The sequence below is a fragment of the Zymoseptoria tritici genome, chromosome 18 (assembly GCF_000219625.1).
Source record: "Zymoseptoria tritici IPO323 chromosome 18, whole genome shotgun sequence".
Lineage (NCBI taxonomy): Eukaryota > Fungi > Ascomycota > Dothideomycetes > Mycosphaerellales > Mycosphaerellaceae > Zymoseptoria > Zymoseptoria tritici.
Genome location: NC_018201.1, coordinates 238,800 through 260,982, shown reverse-complemented (window position 1 = coordinate 260,982; position 22,183 = coordinate 238,800). Strand labels below are relative to the sequence as shown.

General features: G+C 47.8%; 1 protein-coding gene across 1 annotated transcript; it reads right to left on the bottom strand.

Moving 5' to 3' along the window:
- Window positions 1-1,248: 1,248 nt before the first annotated feature.
- On the bottom strand, window positions 1,249-2,788 carry MYCGRDRAFT_97883 (uncharacterized protein; the record flags this gene model as incomplete). The annotated part of the gene is made up of 4 exons (XM_003847043.1): window positions 1,249-1,380; window positions 1,921-2,050; window positions 2,167-2,385; window positions 2,592-2,788. 4 exons carry the CDS (start codon window positions 2,786-2,788, stop codon window positions 1,249-1,251), a joined length of 678 nt encoding a protein of 225 aa, XP_003847091.1.
- Window positions 2,789-22,183: the final 19,395 nt, after the last annotated feature.

The following is a 22,183-nucleotide window of genomic DNA, read 5'->3' as shown; positions in this document are numbered from 1 at the left end:
GCTGGGGCCATGATCGAAGAGCTCAGTGGAGAGCTGATGTGGAGATTCGTTCAGAAAGAGCTCGATGGAGAGACGGACGAGGCCACGCCGTCAAGAATACGGACGCGGAAACATGAGATGGTGATCGGAATGGCACACAGCAATCTTGACATGGTCCGCCCGGCGTCGTTGGTTCTGCGACCTGGAGATTCCCATGTACGAGGCCGGCAAACTTGACTCCGTCAGCCTCACCATCTCCTCTTACCGACAGCGAGTCCCGGAGCAACGCTTCCCACAGCCCGCCCTATGGACGTCCAAGGCGGCTACACGATCAACAAGCCGCCCACGGAAGATCGCCCTGTCCGCGTCTTCGCTGGTGATGTGCTCGACCTGTTCCATCTCGGACACATGCGCCAGCTGCGACTGGCCAAGACCTACATACCTGGTCGTTGGATTCATTGGCGTTCCACGGGCGAAGCGCGAAACGCATGCGAGATTAGAGAGGCACCGACGGTCATGTTAGCCAGCGAAAGAGCGCGCGGAAAGTTAGCGGGATCGCAGATCGTCGACGAGTCCCTCATCATCGTCGAGCAGACTCGGCATACACATTCCGAGGGCGTTTTTCAGTCCAACCAGCATCGCAGTCGAACCAGGCAGGATCATGAACTATCCGAACTCTGCGGCACAGGCGGAAGGAGTGCCGCTGTTCACCGACGCCGTCGAGTCTCGTGATTTTGTGCGTGCAAATTCAGCCTGGAGCGGGCAATTCTTCGTGGCGTGGACGACCGACACATCCGCCGTATGCCATCGGGCGCATCTCGGACGGGAAGTTGGGACAATCCGGCGGAGAGGGGAGGATGGATCAAGGGCCTTTGAACGCTTCATCATCTCTCGGTGAGACATGCGAACGATGACCTTGCATCAAGCAGTCATCTACGGCTTGGTGGCTTGTTCACGCCGCGTTGCGCCGAGTCGTCTCGCCGACGTCTGGCCTGCTTTTGGACGAGGACGAAGACGTCGACAATTCGCCCGGCTGTATCCAACTCATCGATACCATTTTCATATCGCTGTCCTACTGAAAGCTTCACCGACCCCTCTCCGACTCTACGAGACGTCCTCCCAGTCATCATCATCCACGGGTCACTTTTTCCACAATCGTTGCTCCACCGGTGCTTCCCATTCACATGTCTTTCGCTCGAGCATGCGACATGTTCACCTCCACCTCCACCTCCGCCAGCGGCTGCAAGGCGAACTCCGCGCACGTGACGATCAGAAAGCGGAAGGGAAGCCAAGGGCGACGTTAGCGACTTCGTCTTCGACCTCCACACCGGGGATGCCCATCATCAAGAAACACCCACTCCTCCGCTTCCGTCCTACGAATTTGACGTCAACCAAACCGGCCTGGCGCATCGATGGGGTCGTTGGAGTGCTGCGGCAGAGGACGACACCAAGACTCTGCCTCGTCCGGTGACGCCGACAACGTCATAGACGGCGCGCAAGATGGCCGACAGTGAAGGCGGCAGTGTGCGATGGACTCACTCACTGACCAAACAGCGCCAAGAATCAACCCGTCTCATCTTCGCAACAAGGCTCTCAATGTGTGCGTGCACCTGGTCCAGCCCTCACAAACCCTCGGACAGGAAATGCGGCGTGGCTCTGTGGACTCGAAAGACAGCTGCGAGACTGAAGCCGAAAAGGCTCCGAAAACCATTCATGACCGGCCTCGAGACCGCCATGGAGGGCATCGTCGGTCTTGGAGAACCAGAAAGGACACAGACAACGCGCAGCAGGGGCACGTGAAATGAGTGCGAGCATCTTCAAGAAAAGCCACACGATGAAGAGAGCAGCGGTGAAAATAAGAACTGGCATGGGAGAAGGAGAAAGCAAGAGCATGGGAGAGAGCTGTGCGTGCGTGCGGATGAACAACCACGGTCGCTTTACCTTCACAACGCTTTTGACATCCTCCTTGCTTGCGCAGGTCAAGCTGCTGGCATGGCGCCGTTTCGCGGGTCTCGAATGGTGCAATGCGATTTTTACAGGCGCGATATCCTTGGTGCCGCACTCGCGATATCTGCAGGCCGCGACATCATCGGTACTTCAAATCCTTCAGTGGTTCGACACCGGGTGCAGGTCAAGTATCGCGATGGTCTAGATCTGGCGCAGGGACCGTCTGGGTGGACGGCGGACCGACGCTTGGGTATTACGAAGATGCTCGCTTTGTCTCCTTCAAGATGTTCGTGTTTATCCTCTTTCGTGATCTCCTGCTGACTTGCCTGCCCTTCTCTTGACGGAGTGCCTTTCATGCGCTCTTCGGTGCGTCTCTCGGTATGTGCTGGCACGGGTTTGGGGTAGTGCTTGCGGTCGTTGAGGGTGTCTTCGACTGCGCGTTTGGCCGCTTGGGAGAGGCTGTTCGGAGAGGAGGAGTAGAGCTCGAAGGTGGGGAGAGGGAGAGGGTCGCCGGGTGAGGTTTCTTTGGTTTCTGTAGTGGTTTAGCCGCGACTGATGATGGAAAAGCTGGATTCCATGCATCGACCGGAGTACTGAAGAAGTCCTAGCTGGCTGTCGTTGAAAAGGTGCTCACTTGCATGGCACTCACCTTCTCAATTGCTCACCATCTTCGGAATTCGACAACGATCACGACAACATCCTCCTCATCATCACAATTCTGCCCACAAACCCCACACCTCGTCCCTCGATCCGTCCACGCCATACCACGGTCGTGTGTACTGCGACATTGCGACGTCCTCCTCCTCCTTCGGACTTCGACATCACGGCGGGCGTTGCCTGTACGGTTCAAGATGGGATTCATGGCGGTTGCTGCAGATTGCGGTCGATGAGAGTCAATTTTGGGATCAGGAATAGGAACCGAAGACTGCGGTACGACACCTCACACCTCGCTGCGGAAGACAAGACCCCTCGCTGCGATTGCGAGTTACTACCCCTGTCCTTGAGGTACGATCCACATACAATCGTCTTTACTTGCTGGCAGCTTAGACTTGCCCGCCTCAGGCGACAGCGGCTCTCGGACTTCATCCATTGGATTTCGTGTGCTTGCTGTCTCTGGACGATGTACTCTCGTCAGGCATCATAACACTTCTCAGCACGATCCGTGCAGACCGTGATGCTCTCGCGCCGGACTTCACCGCATTGTCCTGAAAGTCTTGAACCCCGATGTCGAATAAATCCCTCGAAGCGCAGCCACCAGCACGAAATTGCCTCACTTGCCTTGCCTCACTTGCCTTGCCTTGGTTCACGGCGGCAGAGACAAGGCTGAAGTAGCACGGCTTGAGACCGTCAGGACCAAGATGGCGGCCCTTGCCAAGCAGGTAAAGGACCGAGGAACGCAACAAGGAACGGTGGGAGCGCGCGGACGAGTTGGACCTCCCTGCTTCAGCGCATTGGATTGATGGAGGACGATGTTGTGGTTCGTCCGGCCAGCCCTACAAATTACCTCCCTCCGCCGTCGCTCCAACCCTCGACTTCGCCGACTGGGTCAAAGTCACCGGCTACTGGTTCCTCGATGAATGCACAGACTGCACCACTCCGGCCTCCTTCGCCACTTTCATCTCTCGCATCGGCGCCGAAGGTCACGGATTCGTCTACACCGGCTTCAGTTTCGGCTCTGTCACTGTGGCCGACTAGAAGAACAGCAAGTCTACTGCATGCGTCACATCAGATTGGGAACCTACGAACAAAGTCTCGAACTCATACAGACCCTTCCACTGGGCGGCGTGAATTCCTGTGCCGATTTTCAACAAGACAACATGTCAAAAGTACCCACAGGTCAGGAGTATCACTTACATGCGTTATGCCGTCACCTCACGACATCACAGGTACCTTGCACATGCTGATCATTACCGCCACAGCGATGTCCCCTTCACCTCACAGTTCTAGAAACACTGCTTGCGGGTGCCATCACCGGCGCAGCGAGTTCTTCCCCGAGAAAGCATTCGACTGACAAATCTACGAAAACTGCTCGCGGACGCCATTACCGAAACCTCGGATTTTTCCATGAGAAATCATTCAACCCACATCTCTATAAACACAGAGTGTCGCCAGACTTTTCTGCGAGCTGGCCCATTTGTCAGGATCCGCAAGTGCCCAAATGCCTGGGTCTGGGAGCTGGACCTTGACGCTCCCTGTCATCGGCTTTGTGTCAACTGCTGCGGAGTCTGCGACAAACATGGGGAGACGACAAGATCGAGTTTGAGCCTGTCCGCTGCGAAACCCACAATCAAACCCTACGAAAAAGTCGCCTACCAGCATATTCGTCTCCTGCCAGCATTTCCATCCCAAGACTGGAGCCACGTCCCACAACCGAAACCAACAAAAAGCCACCTGCCAGCATATTCGTCGCCTACCAGCATCGTCATCCCAAAACCGAAGCTACGAAGCCCGCAACCAAGCCCTACGAACAAGTCGCCTGCTAGCATATTCATCCCCTGCCAGCATTTTCCATTCCAAGACCGGAGCTACATCCCACAACCAAACCCTACGAAGACGCCGCCTGCCAGCATTTCCATCCCGGTCCGCTGAACCCCGAAAGTGGCAACAAAACCCCACGAACGATTGCTAGCATATTCATCTCAAGACCGAAGCCACAGCCCGCCATCCGCCACGAAGCCCTACGAAAAGATCGCTTACCAGCGTTTTCATCCCAAGACCGAAACCAGCAACAGCAACCAACGTATGTGCGGCCGTCCGCGGCCGTCCGGACAGCCCTTGAAGCCCTTCTACCTCCCAGACTTCCCTTCGCCGCACGGGACGCAGTCTCCCTCGCTATAAGTCTATAATCGAGCGGGCATGCGGCACCAGAAGTCACATATATTTCGCGACCCGAAAATGCGCCTCTCAGAACATCCATCCTCCTGCAAGACCGACGTGTCTCCTCCATGACCGCTGGTACACAAAGTCAGCCCGGTTCCATTTCTCGTTCCAAAGGGATTTGGCCGAGGCTGTGCGCGATCTTTGCAGGACTGCCCGATCTACAGGTACGAGGGGCAGACGAAGAAGGTAGAGAATAGGAACAGAACAGCCGAAAGGTTCTGGGATATGCATATCTAGCTTTCGACGGAGTTCTAGTAATGGATGTACGCGCGACGAACGATAACGACTCCCGAGCGAAGCATGTCTCCGACGATACGACACACTCGCAGCAGAAATCGTCAGCGTGATAAATGGCATGGACGAGTCTTGAATAGCCAAACAGTTTTTGCGAGCGTACTGCCGCCTCAAATTGACGAACAGTCGTCAAACTCGCACACGCCTTGGGCTGCCTCCTCGGCGAGCCAATCCGCTCGGAAGGGAGGGAAATAGGATTGCCAAAAATCGCAGCATCCTGATCGCATCGACCAGATTATATGGGCTTAAAGGCGAGGAAAATATGATTTGGAGGCGGTCCATTATGCCGACCAGGAGCTGGCAAAGGTGCCCGAGAGATATTGGGACCTCGACGAAGGAGCTAATTTCGTGAGGCGTAGCAGAAGCGGAGGTCAATGTTGCAGGCGACTGTTGGAATCTCGCGGCGAGAGCCTGGGAGGTGTTGGCTAAAGCTCAAAATCCGTACTTCCTTGCGAGCTGACCAGGGCGGAGCGACTACACGAACATCGAGAAGGCAAAAAGTAAGATGTATGCGACGGTGATATAATTACGCTTGTTGCTCGACTAGAAGCGGGAGAAAAAGTCAAGAAAAGGCTGATGCAGCAGCTTTGTACCAGCCGGGTGGACAGATTTGAGCATGTCGTGATGGCTGGAAGTCGACTGACGGAGCGTTGCCAGGAATAGTAGTACAAAGACCTGAGGAGATGGCGCGCGGACTTGATCGACCGAGTAGCTGCAGTGGCGCGAAACCTTTCTGAGCAATATAGATGTCCCCGCAACAGATCTTGCAGTCATTGTTCAAAAACACCAAAAACCTCGCTTAGGTTTACTTGAACCCTTAAAGCCTCAGGCACCGTTTCACTTGAAGGCTCGTTATTATCACATAACTCGCTCGTTTCAGTTAGTCTATATAGCTTAAGGGCCTTCGCCCTTATAAATCAGTATTATTCTTTTTCCGCTTTTTAATCATCTAGTAGCTAAGAGCACTTAAGGCGGCTCCTTAGCCGTCTTACCGGCTGGCTCTGCTACTTAAGGGTTAGAGCTGGCCGGATTCTCGATTTATTGCCTATTTAATTAAACTAGCTTAAAACGACTCTAGTTTAAGACCTCCTTAGACCTATAGACTATACCGGACTTTCTACTTAGACTATACACCTAACTAGAAGCACCGGGTTTTCTATAGCTAGGGGTCCTATATATGGCGATTTACTCGGCGGTGCTATATATACTAGATTGCCAACTTCTACTTAAACGTTAACGCAAAACTCGTTTTGCCTTAAGTTTAAGACTTAAAGCGTAGAATTACCGCACTTAAAACTAGTTACCTAAACGCTTAAAGCGCGCTATGTTTAAACACGATAATAGCTAGAGCTGCCTAGCCGCTTAAGGAACTATAAGGAGGAAGTTATAACCCTTTAAGTTACCGGAAGCAACAATAACAGCAACTTAATTTAGTTCGATTAACAAACTATCCTACTAAGACAAGATGTCCGTTACTAGCTAAGCCGAAGGGACTATAGAGCTTCCTTCCTCCTACGACTTAAACCTAACAGTCGCTAAAGGAGAAAGGCTTAAGGAAGATAGGTAAGGCTATCTAAGCCTAATTAGCGAACTTAATCGCATTAAGGAACAAGGTAGCGATATAGGGGCGGCACTATCTACTACTGCTCGTCTCTTCCCTAAAGGAGATCCTTAGACGGATCCCCTAGCTCTACTTAGAGCTAATATTACCTTCCGAACTCCTACTTAACTAAGCCGACCTGCTACTACGAATGTAGGCTTAGGCCCTACTCGTTTTAGCGAGCATGTGGCCGCCTTAAGGGAGATAGAGGAACATATTAATCGACTTAAAGAGGACGCTGTCCGACTTTAGGCCGAGAACACCCGCTTATCCTAGGAGCCTGTTCGAGCAGGATCTACTAATAGGCCTATCTAGGGACTAAGCGAGCTAGGAGCCGTACGGTTTAAGCCATCCCTATATCGAGGAGATAACCCTAGATACGGCTTAAGTGACGACGAGGGACCAAGTCGTCCCTATCGCTATACGTCTGGAACACTAGGCAGGGATACAACTCCCCTTAATTCCTTGGATACTTTTATTAAGGCTTCCGTCCGGGTACTAGAACTATACTAGGGAGACACTCGAAACAACGCTGCTAATATCTGGGTTAGGTCTATAGAGCGTTACTTAAGGTCTTAGATTGCCCTAAGATAGAGGGGTATCCGCCTATCCGAAGCTAACCTTATCGAATTAGTAGGTAGCTAGATGTAGCGTAACGCCCTTGCTTAGTAGGAGGAACAGGAAGAGACTTGTAGGCTTAAGTACCTATACCCTTAACTTAATGCTCGGCAACCTCGTCTCCTATTTCTAAGATTATTATTACTAAGAGAAGCTCTAGAGACAATACCGAGCTCTTAAGCAAACAGGAGGTGTTATTACCTTCTATTACAAAATCCTCTCTGTAGCTCGCATGCTTAAGCTAAGGCCTAATAACTTCTCTAATGCTACTATCTTCTTTAATAGGCTTAAGCTGTCGATTCGAGCGGAGCTTATTCGACACAAGCTTACCCCTTAAAAGGCTGGACTACAGGAGATTATAGACTAGGCTTAAGCTATTAACGCAGCTAACTAGGAGGTCGTGGATTCTTAAAGGGGCCTAAGAATAGATGCCCCTGCCTTTAAGGAAAACCGCAATGCTCTTGCTAGGAAGGCTTTTAAACTAAGAAAGGTAAACAAGACTACCGTAGAGTATGTTGCCGCTGCCCTTAAACACATAGCCAACGACAACAGCTCTAAGCTACCGGCTTAGGAGTATTCCTTAAAGTGCTATAACTGCGGAGTCGCCGGACATACCTAGTATCGCTGTTAGAAGAAGCTTAAGCTAGACTTGCAGAAGAAGCAGGACGACTACAACAGACGCAAGGGGGGCTTAAGCAAGCCGACAAAAAAATAGACAGCGACTTAGATGCTAAGGATTCTAAGTCGTCTGTCGCGTCGCCCTTATTACTTAGGACCCCTCCTAATACTTAACTTAACTACCTTAACGCTATAGGACTAAACCTTTTAGTTACCTCTGGACGCTTAGGTTTAAGTAAGCATTCTGTTAAGGCCAAGTTCCTGTTCGACACTAGGGCTACGCGTATATACGTTTTACGAACGATCGCGGACTAGTTTCCGGAGGCTTAAGTAGCCATAGATTCCCAGACCGTAGTTCTACCTAACGGCACAGCAATAGAGACAACCCTTAGGGTTAAGCTGCCTTACTAGCTGCATAACTTTAAGGGGGAAATTACTGCCCGAGTGCTTAATCTCGCTAATCACGAGGTAATCCTTAGCCTTGAATAGTTCAGGCAGTACTGCCCGACTATTAATTTCTTTACGAACAAGGTGTACTTATACGACAACGGTATTAAGTATGCTATACTATGCTCTAGATACGCTCCTGACTTAAGGAGCGTTCCGGTAGATAAGGACCTCTGTTCCCTTAAGGAACTAGAGGATTTACTTAACGTTAATCCCGACATGCCCTTATATCTCTTAAACATAGATAAATACTAGGAGCGGCAACAGGAGAGGGAACGCGATCCTAAGGACGACCCTATGTCCCTTAAGGAAGACGACGTTCCTCCTCCCTTAAGCGAGGAACCCAGCTTAAGCCGCATTATCCTAAACAACAGGGATCTGTTTAGATCTTCCTTGCCTAACAAGCTACTAAAGGACCGGTTTATTGTGCATTTAATCGACACCGGGGACCATAAGCCGATTAATTAACAGCCTTACTAGCTGTCTTATGCCTAATCGCTTAAACAGGAGTCTTAAATCGAGGAACTCTAGAAGCGTAGGTTAATTAACAAATCCTAATCGGCTTAGGGAAGCCCTATATTACTTGTACCTAAGCTAGGAGGGAAATAGCGAATGTACGTTAATTTCAGGGCTCTAAACAACGCTACCGTTAAGGATCGATTCCCCCTTCCTCGGATTTCCGACTGCTTAGATGCATTTTATAGTTTAAGGTACTTTACTAAGATTAACTTAACCTCCGGGTTCTGGCAATTAAAAGTAAAGGAAGAGGACCAGCACAAGACAGCATTTAACACTCGCTAGGGCAAATACTACTTTAAGGTAATGCCTTTTGGCTTATACAATGCACTAGCAAGCTTCTAGAGCTTGATAAACGAAGCCCTAAGAAAGCACCTTTACAAGACGTGTGTGGTTTACTTGGACGACATCGTAATCTTCTCTAAGACTTTAGAGGAGCACGAAGTCTACTTAAAGGAAGTCCTGGATATCCTACGATCATAAGAGCTGTATTGCTCCCCTAAGAAATGCTACATTAGGGTTAAGGAATTCGACTTCTATAGGCACCGAGTAAGCTACAATTAAGTCAGGCCTATAGAAGACAAGATCTCTATTGTCCGAGACTGGCTACAGCCGACTAACGCTTAAGAAGTGCAGTAGTTTATTAGGCTAGCTTCCTTCTACCGCAAATACGTTAGAGACTTTGCTAGGCACGCTACTCTACTATTAGACCTCCTTAAGGAAGATGACTTGCTGCTGCGTGCTAAGAAGAAGCGCCCTATTAAGTAGACTGCCTAGTGCACTATCGCTTTTGCGAAGCTTAAGGAAGCCTTGTGCAGCGAGCTAGTGCTAATTATGCTAGACACTAAGAAGCCCTTTATTATTAAAACGGATGCAAGTAAGTAGGCGCTTAGTGCAGTCCTACATTAAGCTAACTCTAATAGGAAATTGCATCCGGTTGCTTTCGAGGGCTGCAAGCTACAAGGGGCAGAACTAAACTATCCAGTGCACGAGAAGGAGCTCCTTACTATTAAGGAAGCCCTTCGAAAATAGAACTACTACATCGACAATAGGACCAAGACTTAAGTGATTACAGATCACTACAGCCTGCAGTACCTAAAGACCTCTAAAACTCTAACTAAGCGACTTGTACGTTAGATTAAGGAGTTTCAAGCTTACGATATCGACATCCGCTACCGCAAGGGGAGTGAGGCCATCGTTCCTAATGCCCTCTCCCGCCGGCCGGACTTAATAGAAGCGACCCTAGCTAACATAGCAGGGGAGGGTTCTACATAGCTAGGGGATTAATCACTTAAGCCTACGGATTTCTTGACTGCCTTGCCTCGCTCCTTTAAGGAAAACGCTACAAGGGGAACGATTATTCGAGGATTCTCCGAGCGTAAGGTAGTTAATAGGGTAATCTATTTTAAAACTATAGGGGAGATGCCCGAGAACAAGAAGCTAAGCCGCTTAATTAAAAAGAAGGTGTTAGATCTTGTCCTTAAGGACGACCTCCTGTATTATCGCGAGGCTAATAGAAGCCTTGTACCCTACGTAGATCCGGAATTCCGGTAGGACTTCCTTAAACGCTGCTACAATAACTACGGGCACTTTGCATTGCCCGGCGTCTGCAGCATTCTTCGAGCGAGGGGCTGGTAGTAGTTACTTAAACAGGATGTTTATAACTACGCTTCCACTTACCCTTAGTGTTAAGCTATAAAGAAGAAGTCCCGGAGTCCCCTATAGGAGCCGCGATTCTACTAAGCCAATTCCAAGCTTAAGCTATTTAAGCGCTAGGCGATTAATGTTGTCGGTCTAATGCCTATTACACTTAATAGTAACAAGTACATTATTACAGCTGTGGATTATGCTACTAGTTGGCCGGTTGCAAGGGCCACCTCGAATTAAGAAACCGAGACAGTCGCTCGTTTTGTTTAAGAAGAGATCTATGCGAACTTTGGATCCCTAAGGGAAGTCCTTAGTAACAATAGATCCAACTTTATAAGCAAGGCGTTTAATATCCTTATAGATACCCTTTAAGCCAACTACAGGCTAACGACGCCCTACTATCCCCGCACGAACAGGAAGGTTAAGGCCTTAAACGGTGTTCTCGGCCGGATCCTCTCTAAGATGTGCTATAGTAAAAGCGTGCACGCTTAGGACTTGTACCTTCCTAAGGCGCTGTATTCAAGCCGAATCCGGGCCTAGTCCGGTTGTAGATACAGCCCCTTCTTCCTCTTGTTCGGCCAGCAGCCCCGAATACTTAAGGATCATCCGTACCTGCGTCCAATGCAGCTTAAGCCCGAGGATCCTGAATCTAGGCATTAAGTAATGCAGAACGCTAGGACGATTGCCGCAGAAAAGCTGCTTACGAAAGCGGTAAGAGCCGGCGCTATTAGTAGACACACCTTTAAGGAGACTAATAGCAAGTTTATCGAGGGAGACTTTGTTCTTGTCTTAAATAAGACTAAGACGAAGCTCCAGCCGACCTTCGTAGGTCCCTTTAAGGTAATTAAGCGAAGCTGGCTTAGTACGTATACCTTAGAGTCCTACGACGGGTCTGTAGTTAAGCATTAGGTGCATAGTAATCGACTAATCCGCGCTAACTGCACTAGTTTTAGGGACTAGCAGAAGCGCTGTAGACAGGAGATTTCACTTAAGGCCGCTAGCTAGGAGTTTAAGGACTCCTTACGTAATAATCTTGCACTTAATTTACGCTTAAGTTTCTCTACTCTAGCGACTATCCCTAAGCAGAAGTAGGACAAGTTGTCTTCCTAGCAGCTTAAACGGTTAGGAGCCCTTCGATTCCTTTTAGGGGAAGGCAAACCTTTAGATTCTTCAAAAACTAACGATTAGCCAAAGTTTTAACACAAGCTTAAACTCGCTGCTAATAAGATCCGAAGGAAGCATAGAGATGTTTCACGCGCAAATCGAGATAATGCTAAGGAGGTAAAGAAACTTAAGGCTACTCTCGAAAAGAAACGTCTTAGGGAGCTGAAGAAGTTAGCACCCTTAAGTCAGCCGGTTATGCATCCGGTAAATACAGCCGCAACATTAAGGGAGGACGCTTAAGTTAACCCTGTTGCAGCAACTGTTTCTGTCCCTACGGAGCCTGTTATTAAAGAAACGGAAGAGGAACTACTTGTAATCCCTTCCGAGCTCTAGGAGACTCTACTTAAACCCTAAGGGGAGTCGGGTAATAACGAGGACACTATTATGGTTATGCCCCGTCAACGACTACCCTAGAACACAAGGGAAGCTCCTCGTAATCCTACGGTGCAGCTACGAAGGAAGCTAACCTTTAAGTCTAAACGAAAGGTTAATGCGAGGGCCTAAGTTTAATAGATCCCCCGGAGGGTTTTCATTTTATGTTTTTTATACTTAAGGCCATTCCTCAAGTGCTATCATACATTCATTTCGCGCTGGCTTTCCAGCGTCGTATCGCATTGCATCGCATGCAGAAAAAAAGAAAAACAAGAAAAACAACGCTTTTGGTGCTCCTGCTTAAGCCTACGAATTTTCTACCGATCCCACTTAGACCCGAATCAACCCTTCTTAGCCTGCTCCCTCTTAGCATCTTCTTCCTTCTTAGTAATAAGCTGCGTCTTAAGGGCTAACATTACCGCCTGCAAGTGCAGCATCTAAGGAGTAATGCCTTAATTAGCCCTAAGACGCACTTGAGCCCGCGAGAGAGCCATCTAGACGACTTAATACACGGAGTAGCGCTTGTTAAAGCGGTTGCGGTAGAGCTGCTCGATATGCTCCGTGTACACGCGCGTGCGTTAGCTTCCTAGAGGAACTGTTAGGCCCTCTGCGCTATATACTTAACGTCCATTGTCAGCCCGAGGAGCCGTACTAAAGAACAGGTTCCCCTAAGTGGCGAACCCGCTTAAGGGGAGCACTAGTTTATATACAAGGCGGCCGGAGAAGGTTAGGATTGGATTATAATCCTTAGTTAAGCCCGTCCTTGCTAGTATTAAGGTCTGATCGATAGCGTAGGAGAGTCTCTCTCCCTTATGCATTAGATCTACAAAGTCCTCTGCCGCATCGAAGAACGGCGGGCTTAGAGATTAACGGGCTAGGGCTAGTGCGTTTCGAACCGGAGCTTGAACGGCAGCAGGCATAGTGCTCGGCCGAGGGGGCGGGCCCTAGCGATTACTTATACTAGGGGGCCCTAGCGCTTAAGTGCCTTAACGATCGCCTGTTAGAAAGAGATTAGGTGCCGGTCGGGAAGGCGTTTAAGGAGGGCCTTGTTGCCCGGTGCGGAAGAGTAGAGGTACGTTAGCCGGACGGGTCGTACGCACAGCTTAAGGGTTGTCGCGGCGATACCTGTTATCTATAGTTATAGGCATTCCTTAGGCGTAGTTCTTAGGAAGCTAGAAGGACAAAGGCCTAGCACCCGGAGATCTACTAAACCCCCTTAAAGGATCTAAGTAAGGACGCTCTAGCCGCGAAGGAGTAGTGTCCATCTCCTCACGAGCAGACAAAGGACCCCTTAAGTTAGGAGAACGAGCTGCGACAGCTATCAAATTAATGTCCTCTATGTCGGCAAGATTTGTCCGACTAGTAAGAAGGGGGTTAAGTAGCTGAGTAACCCTACCGGGTCTAGAATCGAATAGTCGGGGGCTAGAAGGCGGCGGGCTTGAAGGCACTTAGATAGGCTCTTCTAGGAGCGGAATTAAGACTTCCTCCTTAAAGTCTACCTACTCGTCCTCTACATTGTTATTACCTTCCTTAGCCTTCGGGTTCCTCTTCTTAGTCCTAGTCTTTCCCTAGAGTTTAGAATCTCTAACCGAACAGCGATCGTAGTAGTTAGTGTAGCTGTAGTTGGCATAGTAGCTAAAGCAGCCTCTACTACTGCGGCATAACTTAAAGGGCCTAGCCTTACGCTTGCCGGACTCGTAGCTATAGTTGCCTTCTTAAGGGCTGCTACTAAGAGCTTAAGTAAAAAGAGAGACTAGACGCTATTGCTTGTAGGCCCTAATAAGGTAACCGTCCGACTTACGCTAGTCCAAGCTGCGCAGATCGCCTAGCTTGAACGCTTAAAGTCCATCGATTAAGGCATTAAGTTAGGAAATTGTAAAGGCAGCTAGGAATTGCCGAAGGTACTTAATAGGCGCATTCGACACTATAATTAGGCAATACATCACTTCCCTTATCTATACGTCCGTAACCGCGATACGATTAGAGGCTAGGTTAGGAATAAGGAGAGCTTTAAGTCGAGCGCCGACAGAGGCGTATATAATAGTGCTATCGATATTTCCTTAAGGGTCGAAGCAATCTAGCTTAGGGTACAAGCTACGAAGATCCGGAGAGCGGTTGAGGACGTTGCGAGGCATCGTAGGATCCTAACCTTATACGGCAGTGCGACTCCTTAAGCTACGGCCCTAGTTCGCTAGTTAAGGGTTGCGCTAAGGGATTTCGTAATTGTTGCTTATAGGAGCGCGTATGCCTAGTAGCTTAGACCTAAGGCTTAAGGTAGACATGTTAAGCCTATCTTAATAAGCATCGTATGCCGACTTGTAACCGGTAGCTTGCTTATACCCGAATTTAGTGTACTCTATACGGTCACGCCGAGACATAACATTAGGCTAGACGTAGAGTTTCCTTAAAGCGAACTTGTCTATTAATTCTTAGGTGGCAGCAGCTCGTAACGGCTGCTTCTTACTACTTAAGACCGAGCCGAATGCTTAAGTTAACATCCTTACATCTAAGTATCCGCGCTTAACTGTCTTAATAGCACTTTGAACAGCCTTCGCAGGAGGGAACTTAGGGGCTAGTTTGCGAGGAGATCGGCGGAGCTACTTGTCAACCTTGTCGTCCTTGCTCTTATCGTCTTTCTTACGCTTGTCTTCGTTACCCTTCGCTATAGCGACTATTACTTAAGGTGTGTTGTAATGTTGTAAGGTGTAGTAATCGTAGACTGTATAAAGGTCTAAGGAAAAGGGAAGGAAAGGGTTGCGGAAGTTAATAAAAGAGAGAGGGTTTAAAAAGAAGAACGTAGTCGCTTTTGTGCCCTTAAAGGGGCGACCTACTAGTGAATTCGACTACGTGCCAGCAGTTACTAGCTTAAAGCTTGTGATAGTACGTGAATTGGATTATTCACCTACTAGAATTAGCTAGACGATTGCACTTAAGCCCTTACCTTCCGAGCAATCACGGACCTCCTGGATCACGCTCGTTCAAGATCACGCACACCCACTTAAGAGCATTAGCATATGACCTAAGCCTTCAATTAAGGTTGTTACGAACGCTTAAGGTTACGCATTTACCAAAGGGGAGGATGTTCAAAAACACTAAAAACCTCGCTCAGGTTTACTTAAACCCTTAAAGCCTTAGGCACCGTTTCACTTAAAGGCTCGTTATTATCACATAACTCGCTCGTTTCAGTTAGTCTATATAGCTTGAGGGCCTTCGCCCTTATAAATCAGTATCATTCTTTTTCCGCTTTTTGATCATCATCACAGTGAGCTCATTAATGGGCAATACCATTCCTCGTCATCTCTCGCCTTGAAGGCCACAACTCATGCTTGCTTTCCTGCACCTTCGTACGTTCCGGTTGGTTCGCCTCGAACCAGCTAACCCGCCTGGCTCGTGACAGAGCGAAGTCCGCCCTAATGCATCGAACTTGCCGGTATCCCATCGAGTTACAGCGCTGGCACAGGTACTTGCAGCGTCTGTTAGTTAGCCGAGCTGTTCAAAAACGGGCAGCATTAAAGACTCGAATACTTCGAGAACTCCACTCCTTCGACGCCGCGGATGGAACAGTAGCAGAATGTGTACGTAATCAAGGCGGATGGGCAGAGCAGCAGTCCAACGCCTCGTAGGAATGGATCCGGAAATGCGAGGTGCGATTGATAGCGCTTCGGGGCAGATAGACAGATGTGTGCCGGTGGGCGGTTAGAAGGATGCGGCGGACGAGTAGTTGGCGTCGTAGGCGGAGTACGAAAGGTCGCTGCCTTTTTTAACGGCTCGACACGAAAGGTAAGCAGAATGTAGTTTCGATGGAAGTCGATGGAAGTCGATGGAAGTAGGACGGGAGGTACGGAGCAAGGACGATGCGTAGAAGCCTGTCTTTAATTCTTCATAAACTAGCAGGGTCCGACAAAGCGTGTGTTCAAAAACACCAAAAACCTCGCTCAGGTTTACTTAAACCCTTGAAGCCTTAGGCACTGTTTCACTTAAAGGCTCGTTATTATCACATAACTCGCTCGTTTTAGTTAGTCTATATAGCTTAAGGGCCTTCGCCCTTATAAATCAGTATTATTCTTTTTCCGCTTTTTGATTATCTAGTAGCTAAGAGCACTTAAGGCAGCTCCTTAGCCGTCTTACCGGCTAGCTCTGCTACTTAAGGGTTAGAGCTGGCCGGATGCTCGATTTATTGCCTATTTAATCAAACTAGCTTAAAACGACTCTGGTTTAAGACCTCCTTAGACCTATGGACTATACCGGACTTTCTACTTAGACTATACACCTAACTAGAAGCACCGGGTTTTCTATAGCTAGGGGTCCTATATATAGCGATTTACTCGGCGGTGCTATATATACTAGATTGCTAACTTCTACTTAAACGTTAACGCAAAACTCGTTTTGCCTTAAGTTTAAGACTTAAAGCGTAGAATTACCGCACTTAAAACTAGTTACCTAAACGCTTAAAGCGCGCTATGTTTGAACACGATAATAGCCAGAGCTGCCTAGCCGCTTAAGGAACTATAAGGAGGAAGTTATAACCCTTTAAGTTACCGGAAGCAACAATAACAGCAACTTAATTTAGTTCGATTAACAACCTATCCTACTAAGACAAGATGTCCGTTACTAGCTAAGCCGAAGGGACTATAGAGCTTCCTTCCTCCTACGACTTAAACCTAACAGTCGCTAAAGGAGAAAGGCTTAAGGAAGATAGGGAAGGCTATCTAAGCCTAATTAGCGAACTTAATCGTATTAAGGAACGAGATAGCGATGTAGGGGCGGCACTATCTACTACTGCTCGTCTCTTCCCTAAAGGAGATCCTTAGACGGATCCCCTAGCTCTACTTAGAGCTAATATTACCTTCCGAACTCCTACTTAACTAAGCCGACCTACTACTACGAATGTAGGCTTAGGCCCTACTCGTTTCAGCGAGTATATAGCCGCCTTAAGGGAGATAGAGGAACATATTAATCGACTTAAAGCGGACGCTGTCCGACTTTAGGCCGAGAACACCCGCTTGTCCTAGGAGCCTGTTCGAGCAGGATCTGCTAATAGGCCTATCCAGGGACTAAGCGAGCTAGGAGCCGTACGGTTTAAGCCATCCCTATATCGAGGAGATAACCCTAGACACGGCTTAAGTAACGATAAGGGACCAAGTCGTCCCTATCGCTATACGTCTAGAACACTAGGCAGGGATACAACTCCCCTTAATTCCTTAGATACTTCTATTAAGGCTTCCGTCCGGGCACTAGAGCTATACTAGGGAAACACTCGAAACAACGCTGCTAATATCTGGGTCAGGTCTATAGAGCGTTACTTAAGGTCTTAGATTGCCCTAAGATAGAGGGGTATCTGCCTATCCGAGGCTAACCTTATCGAATTAGTAGGTAGCTAGATATAGCGTAACGCCCTTGCTTAGTAGGAGGAACAGGAAGAGACTTGTATGCTTAAAATTATCGAGGGAACCTATACCCTTAACTTAATGCTCGGCAACCTCGTCTCCTATTTCCAAGATTATTATTACTAAGAGAAGCTCTAGAGACAATACCGAGCTCTTAAGCAAACAGGAGGTGTTATTACCTTCTATTACAAAATCCTCTCCGTAGCTCGCATACTTAAGCTAAGGCCTAATAACTTCTCTAATACTACTATCTTCTTTAATAGGCTTAAGCTATCGATTCGAGCGGAGCTTATTCGACACAAGCTTACCCCTTAAAAGGCTAGACTATAGGAGATTATAGACTAGGCTTAAGCTATCGACGCAGCTAACTAGGAGGTCGTAGATTCTTAAAGGGGCCTAAGAATAGATGCCCCTACCTTTAAGGAAAACCGCAATGCTCTTGCTAGGAAGGCTTTTAAACTAAGAAAGGTAAACAAGACTACCGTAGAGTATGTTGCCGCTGCCCTTAAACACATAGCCAACGACAACAGCTCTAAGCTACCGGCTTAGGAGTATTCCTTAAAGTGCTATAACTGCGGAGTCGCCGGACATACCTAGTATCGCTGTTAGAAGAAGCTTAAGCTAGACTTGCAGAAGAAGCAGGACGACTACAACAGACGCAAGGGGGGCTTAAGCAAGCCGACAAAAAAATAGACAGCGACTTAGATGCTAAGGATTCTAAGTCGTCTGTCGCGTCGCCCTTATTACTTAGGACCCCTCCTAATACTTAACTTAACTACCTTAACGCTATAGGACTAAACCTTTTGGTTACCTCTGGACGCTTAGGTTCAAGTAAGCATTCTGTTAAGGCCAAGTTCCTGTTCGATACTAGGGCTACGCGTGTATACGTCTTACGAACGATCGCGGACTAGTTTCCGGAGGCTTAAGTAGCTATAGATTCCCAAACTGTGGTTCTGCCTAACGGCACAGCAATAGAGACAACCCTTAGGGTTAAGCTGCCTTACTAGCTGCGTAACTTTAAGGAGGAAATTACTGCCCGAGTGCTTAATCTCGCTAATTACGAGGTAATCCTTAGCCTTAAATAGTTCAGGTAGTACTGCCCGACTATTAATTTCTTTACGAACAAGGTGTACTTATACGACAACAGTGTTAAGTACGCTATACTATACTCTAGATACGCTCCTAACTTAAGGAGCGTTCCGGTAGATAAGGACCTCTGTACCCTTAAGGAACTAGAGGATTTACTTAACGTTAATCCTAATATGCTCTTATATCTCTTAAACATAGATAAATACTAGGAGCGGCAACAGGAGAGGGAACGCGATCCTAAGGACGACCCTATGTCCCTTAAGGAAGACGATGTTCCTCCTCCCTCAAGTAAGGAATCCAGCTTAAGCCGCATTATCCTAGACAACAGGGATCTGTTTAGATCTTCCTTGCCTAACAAGCTACCGAAGGACCGGTTTATTATGCATTTAATCGACACTAGGGACTACAAGCCGATCAATTAACAGCCTTACTAGCTATCTTATGCCTAATTGCTTAAACAGGAGTCTTAAATCGAGGAACTCTAGAAGCGTAGGTTAATTAACAAATCCCAATCGGCTTAGGGAAGCCCTATGTTACTTATACCCAAACTAGGAGGGAAATAGCGAATGTGCGTTAATTTCAGGGCTCTAAATAACGCTACCGTTAAGGATCGATTCCCCCTACCTCGGATTTCTGACTACTTAGATATATTTTATAGTTTAAGGTACTTTACTAAGATTAACTTAACCTCCGGGTTCTAGCAATTAAAGGTAAAGGAAGAGGACTAGCATAAGACAGCGTTTAACACTCGCTAGGGCAAATACTACTTTAAGGTAATGCCCTTTAGCCTATACAATGCACCGGCAAGCTTCTAGAGCTTAATAAACGAAGCTCTAAGAAAGCACCTTTACAAGACATATGTAGTTTACTTAGACGACATCGTGATTTTCTCTAAGACCCTAGAGGAACACGAAGTCTACTTAAAGGAAGTCCTGGATGTCCTGCGGTCTTAAGAGCTGTATTACTCCCCTAAGAAATGTTACATTAGGGTTAAGGAATTCGACTTCTATAGACATCGAGTAAGCTACAATTAAGTCAGGCCTATAAAAGACAAGATCTCTATTGTTAGAGATTAGCTACAGCCGACTAACGCTTAAGAAGTACGGCAGTTTATTAGGCTAGCTTCCTTCTACCGCAAGTACGTTAGAGACTTTGCTAGGCACGCTGCTCCGCTATTAGACCTCCTTAAGGAAGATAACTTGCTACTACGTGCTAAGAAGAAGCGCCCTATTAAGTAGACTGCCTAGTGCACTATCGCTTTTGCGAAGCTTAAGGAAGCCCTGTGTAGCGAGCTAGTGCTAATTATGCTAGACACTAAGAAGCCCTTTATTATTAAAACGGATGCAAGTAAGTAGGCGCTTAGTGCAGTCCTACATTAAGCTAACTCTAATAGGAAATTACATCCGGTTGCTTTCGAGGGCCGCAAGCTGCAAGGGGCAGAACTAAACTATCCAGTGCACGAGAAGGAGCTCCTTGCTATTAAGGAAGCCCTTCGAAAATGGAACTACTACATCGACAATAGGACCAAGACTTAAGTAATTACAGATTACTACAGCCTACAGTACCTAAAAACCTCGAAGACTCCAACTAAGCGACTTGTACGCTGGATTAAGGAGTTTCAAGCTTACGACATCGACATCCGCTGACGGCCGAACAGACTGCACCTTCACGCGGTGGCCGTCGTAAGTACCTTCCTTAGAAGGGAAACTAAGACAGTCTGGAAGAAACCTCCTCGAAAACCTCTTGAAATCCGCCCGAAATCCTTCTCGAAATCCGCCTCGAAACACAAGCTACAGAACAACAGCACGATTCGAACGAATAGCTCTCTACGCTACGAACAAGAAGAAGAAGAAGAAGAAGAAGAAGAGGCAGTCCACTCTGTCCTATACGCGCACCTCCTCGAAATCCGAATCGAAATTGCATGTCCCTTCTCTAGTAGAGACGTCGTTACCTTCGAAAGGAAGCATACATGCACTTTAAAGAGCTAGAACTCGATGGAATCCACAACTCTGCGATTAACCTGCGTAGCTGTATACGTTTAGAAGCGGCATATAGTTCCACAAAGGCATATTAAGGACAAGAGAAAGAGACAGCGGGTTAGATAGCTGCTTGCGTAGCTGCTTGCGCAGCTACGTCGCTCCTGCACTACTTTTTGCACTGCAATGCATTTCCTCTCTCTCTCTTTCGAATTCGCAGCGTGCGTACGAAGCGGAAGGATCCGCTGAAAATTCTGCAAAAAGCTTGGCGCGAAAATTCTGTAGCCCCGGCTACACGACACTCGTTGGATTTCCTTTGTTCTACGCTGCTTTTAAAGTCCTTTAGCATTTTGCCTTAGGCACGGGGTTTCCCCTAAGGTCAAAGAATACCGAAAGAATTTGATTGTAAATAGATCTACTGCCTTGCTTACAAGGCCGTCCTACATAGTCTTGGACTCCGAAAGGACGTAAATAGAACAAACAAACAAACAAACAAACAAACAAACATCGACATCCGCTACCGCAAGGGGAGTGAGGCCATCGTTCCTAATGCCCTCTCCCGCCGGCCGGACTTAATAGAAGCGACCCTAGCTAACATAGCAGGGGAGGGTTCTACATAGCTAGGGGATTAATTACTTAAGCCTGCGGACTTCTTAACCGCCTTGCCTCGCTCCTTTAAGGAAAACGCTACAAGGGGAACGATCATTCGAGGATTCTCCGAGCGTAAGGTAGTTAATAGAGTAATCTATTTTAAAACTATAGGGGAGATGCCCGAGAACAAGAAGCTAAGCCGCTTAATTAAAAAGAAGGTGTCAGATCTTGTCCTTAAGGACGACCTCCTGTATTATCGCGAAGCTAATAGAAGCCTTGTACCCTACGTAGATCCGGAATTCCGGTAGGACTTCCTTAAACGCTGCTACAATAACTACGGGCACTTCGTACTACCCGGCGTCTGTAGCATTCTTCGAGTAAGGGGCTAGTAGTAGTTACTTAAATAGGATATTTATAACTACGCTTTCACCTGCCCTTAGTGTCAAGCCACGAAGAAGAAGTCCCGGAGTCCCCTATAGGAGCCGCGATTCTACTAAGCTAATTCCAAGCTTAAGCTATTTAAGCGCTAGGCGATTAATGTTGTCGGTCTAATGCCTGTTATACTTAATAGTAACAAGTACATTATCACAGCCGTGGATTATGCTACTAGTTAGCTGGTTGCAAGGGCCACCTCGAATTAGGAAACCGAGACGGTCGCTCGTTTTGTTTAAGAAGAGATCTATACGAACTTTGGACCCCTAAGGGAAGTCCTTAGTAACAATAGATCCAACTTCATAAGCAAGGCGTTTAATATCCTCATAGATACCCTTTAAGCTAACTATAGGCTAACGACGCCCTACTATCCCCGCACGAACGGGAAGGTTAAAGCCTTAAACGGCGTTCTCGGCCGGATCCTCTCTAAGATATGCTATAGTAAAAGCGTGCACGCTTAGGACCTATACCTTCCTAAGGCGCTGTATTTAAGTTGAATCCGGGCCTAGTCCGGTTGTAGATACAGCCCGTTTTTCCTCTTATTCGGCCAGCAGCCCCGAATACTTAAGGATTATCCGTACCTACGTCTAATGCAGCTTAAGCCTAAGGATCCTAAATCTAGGCAT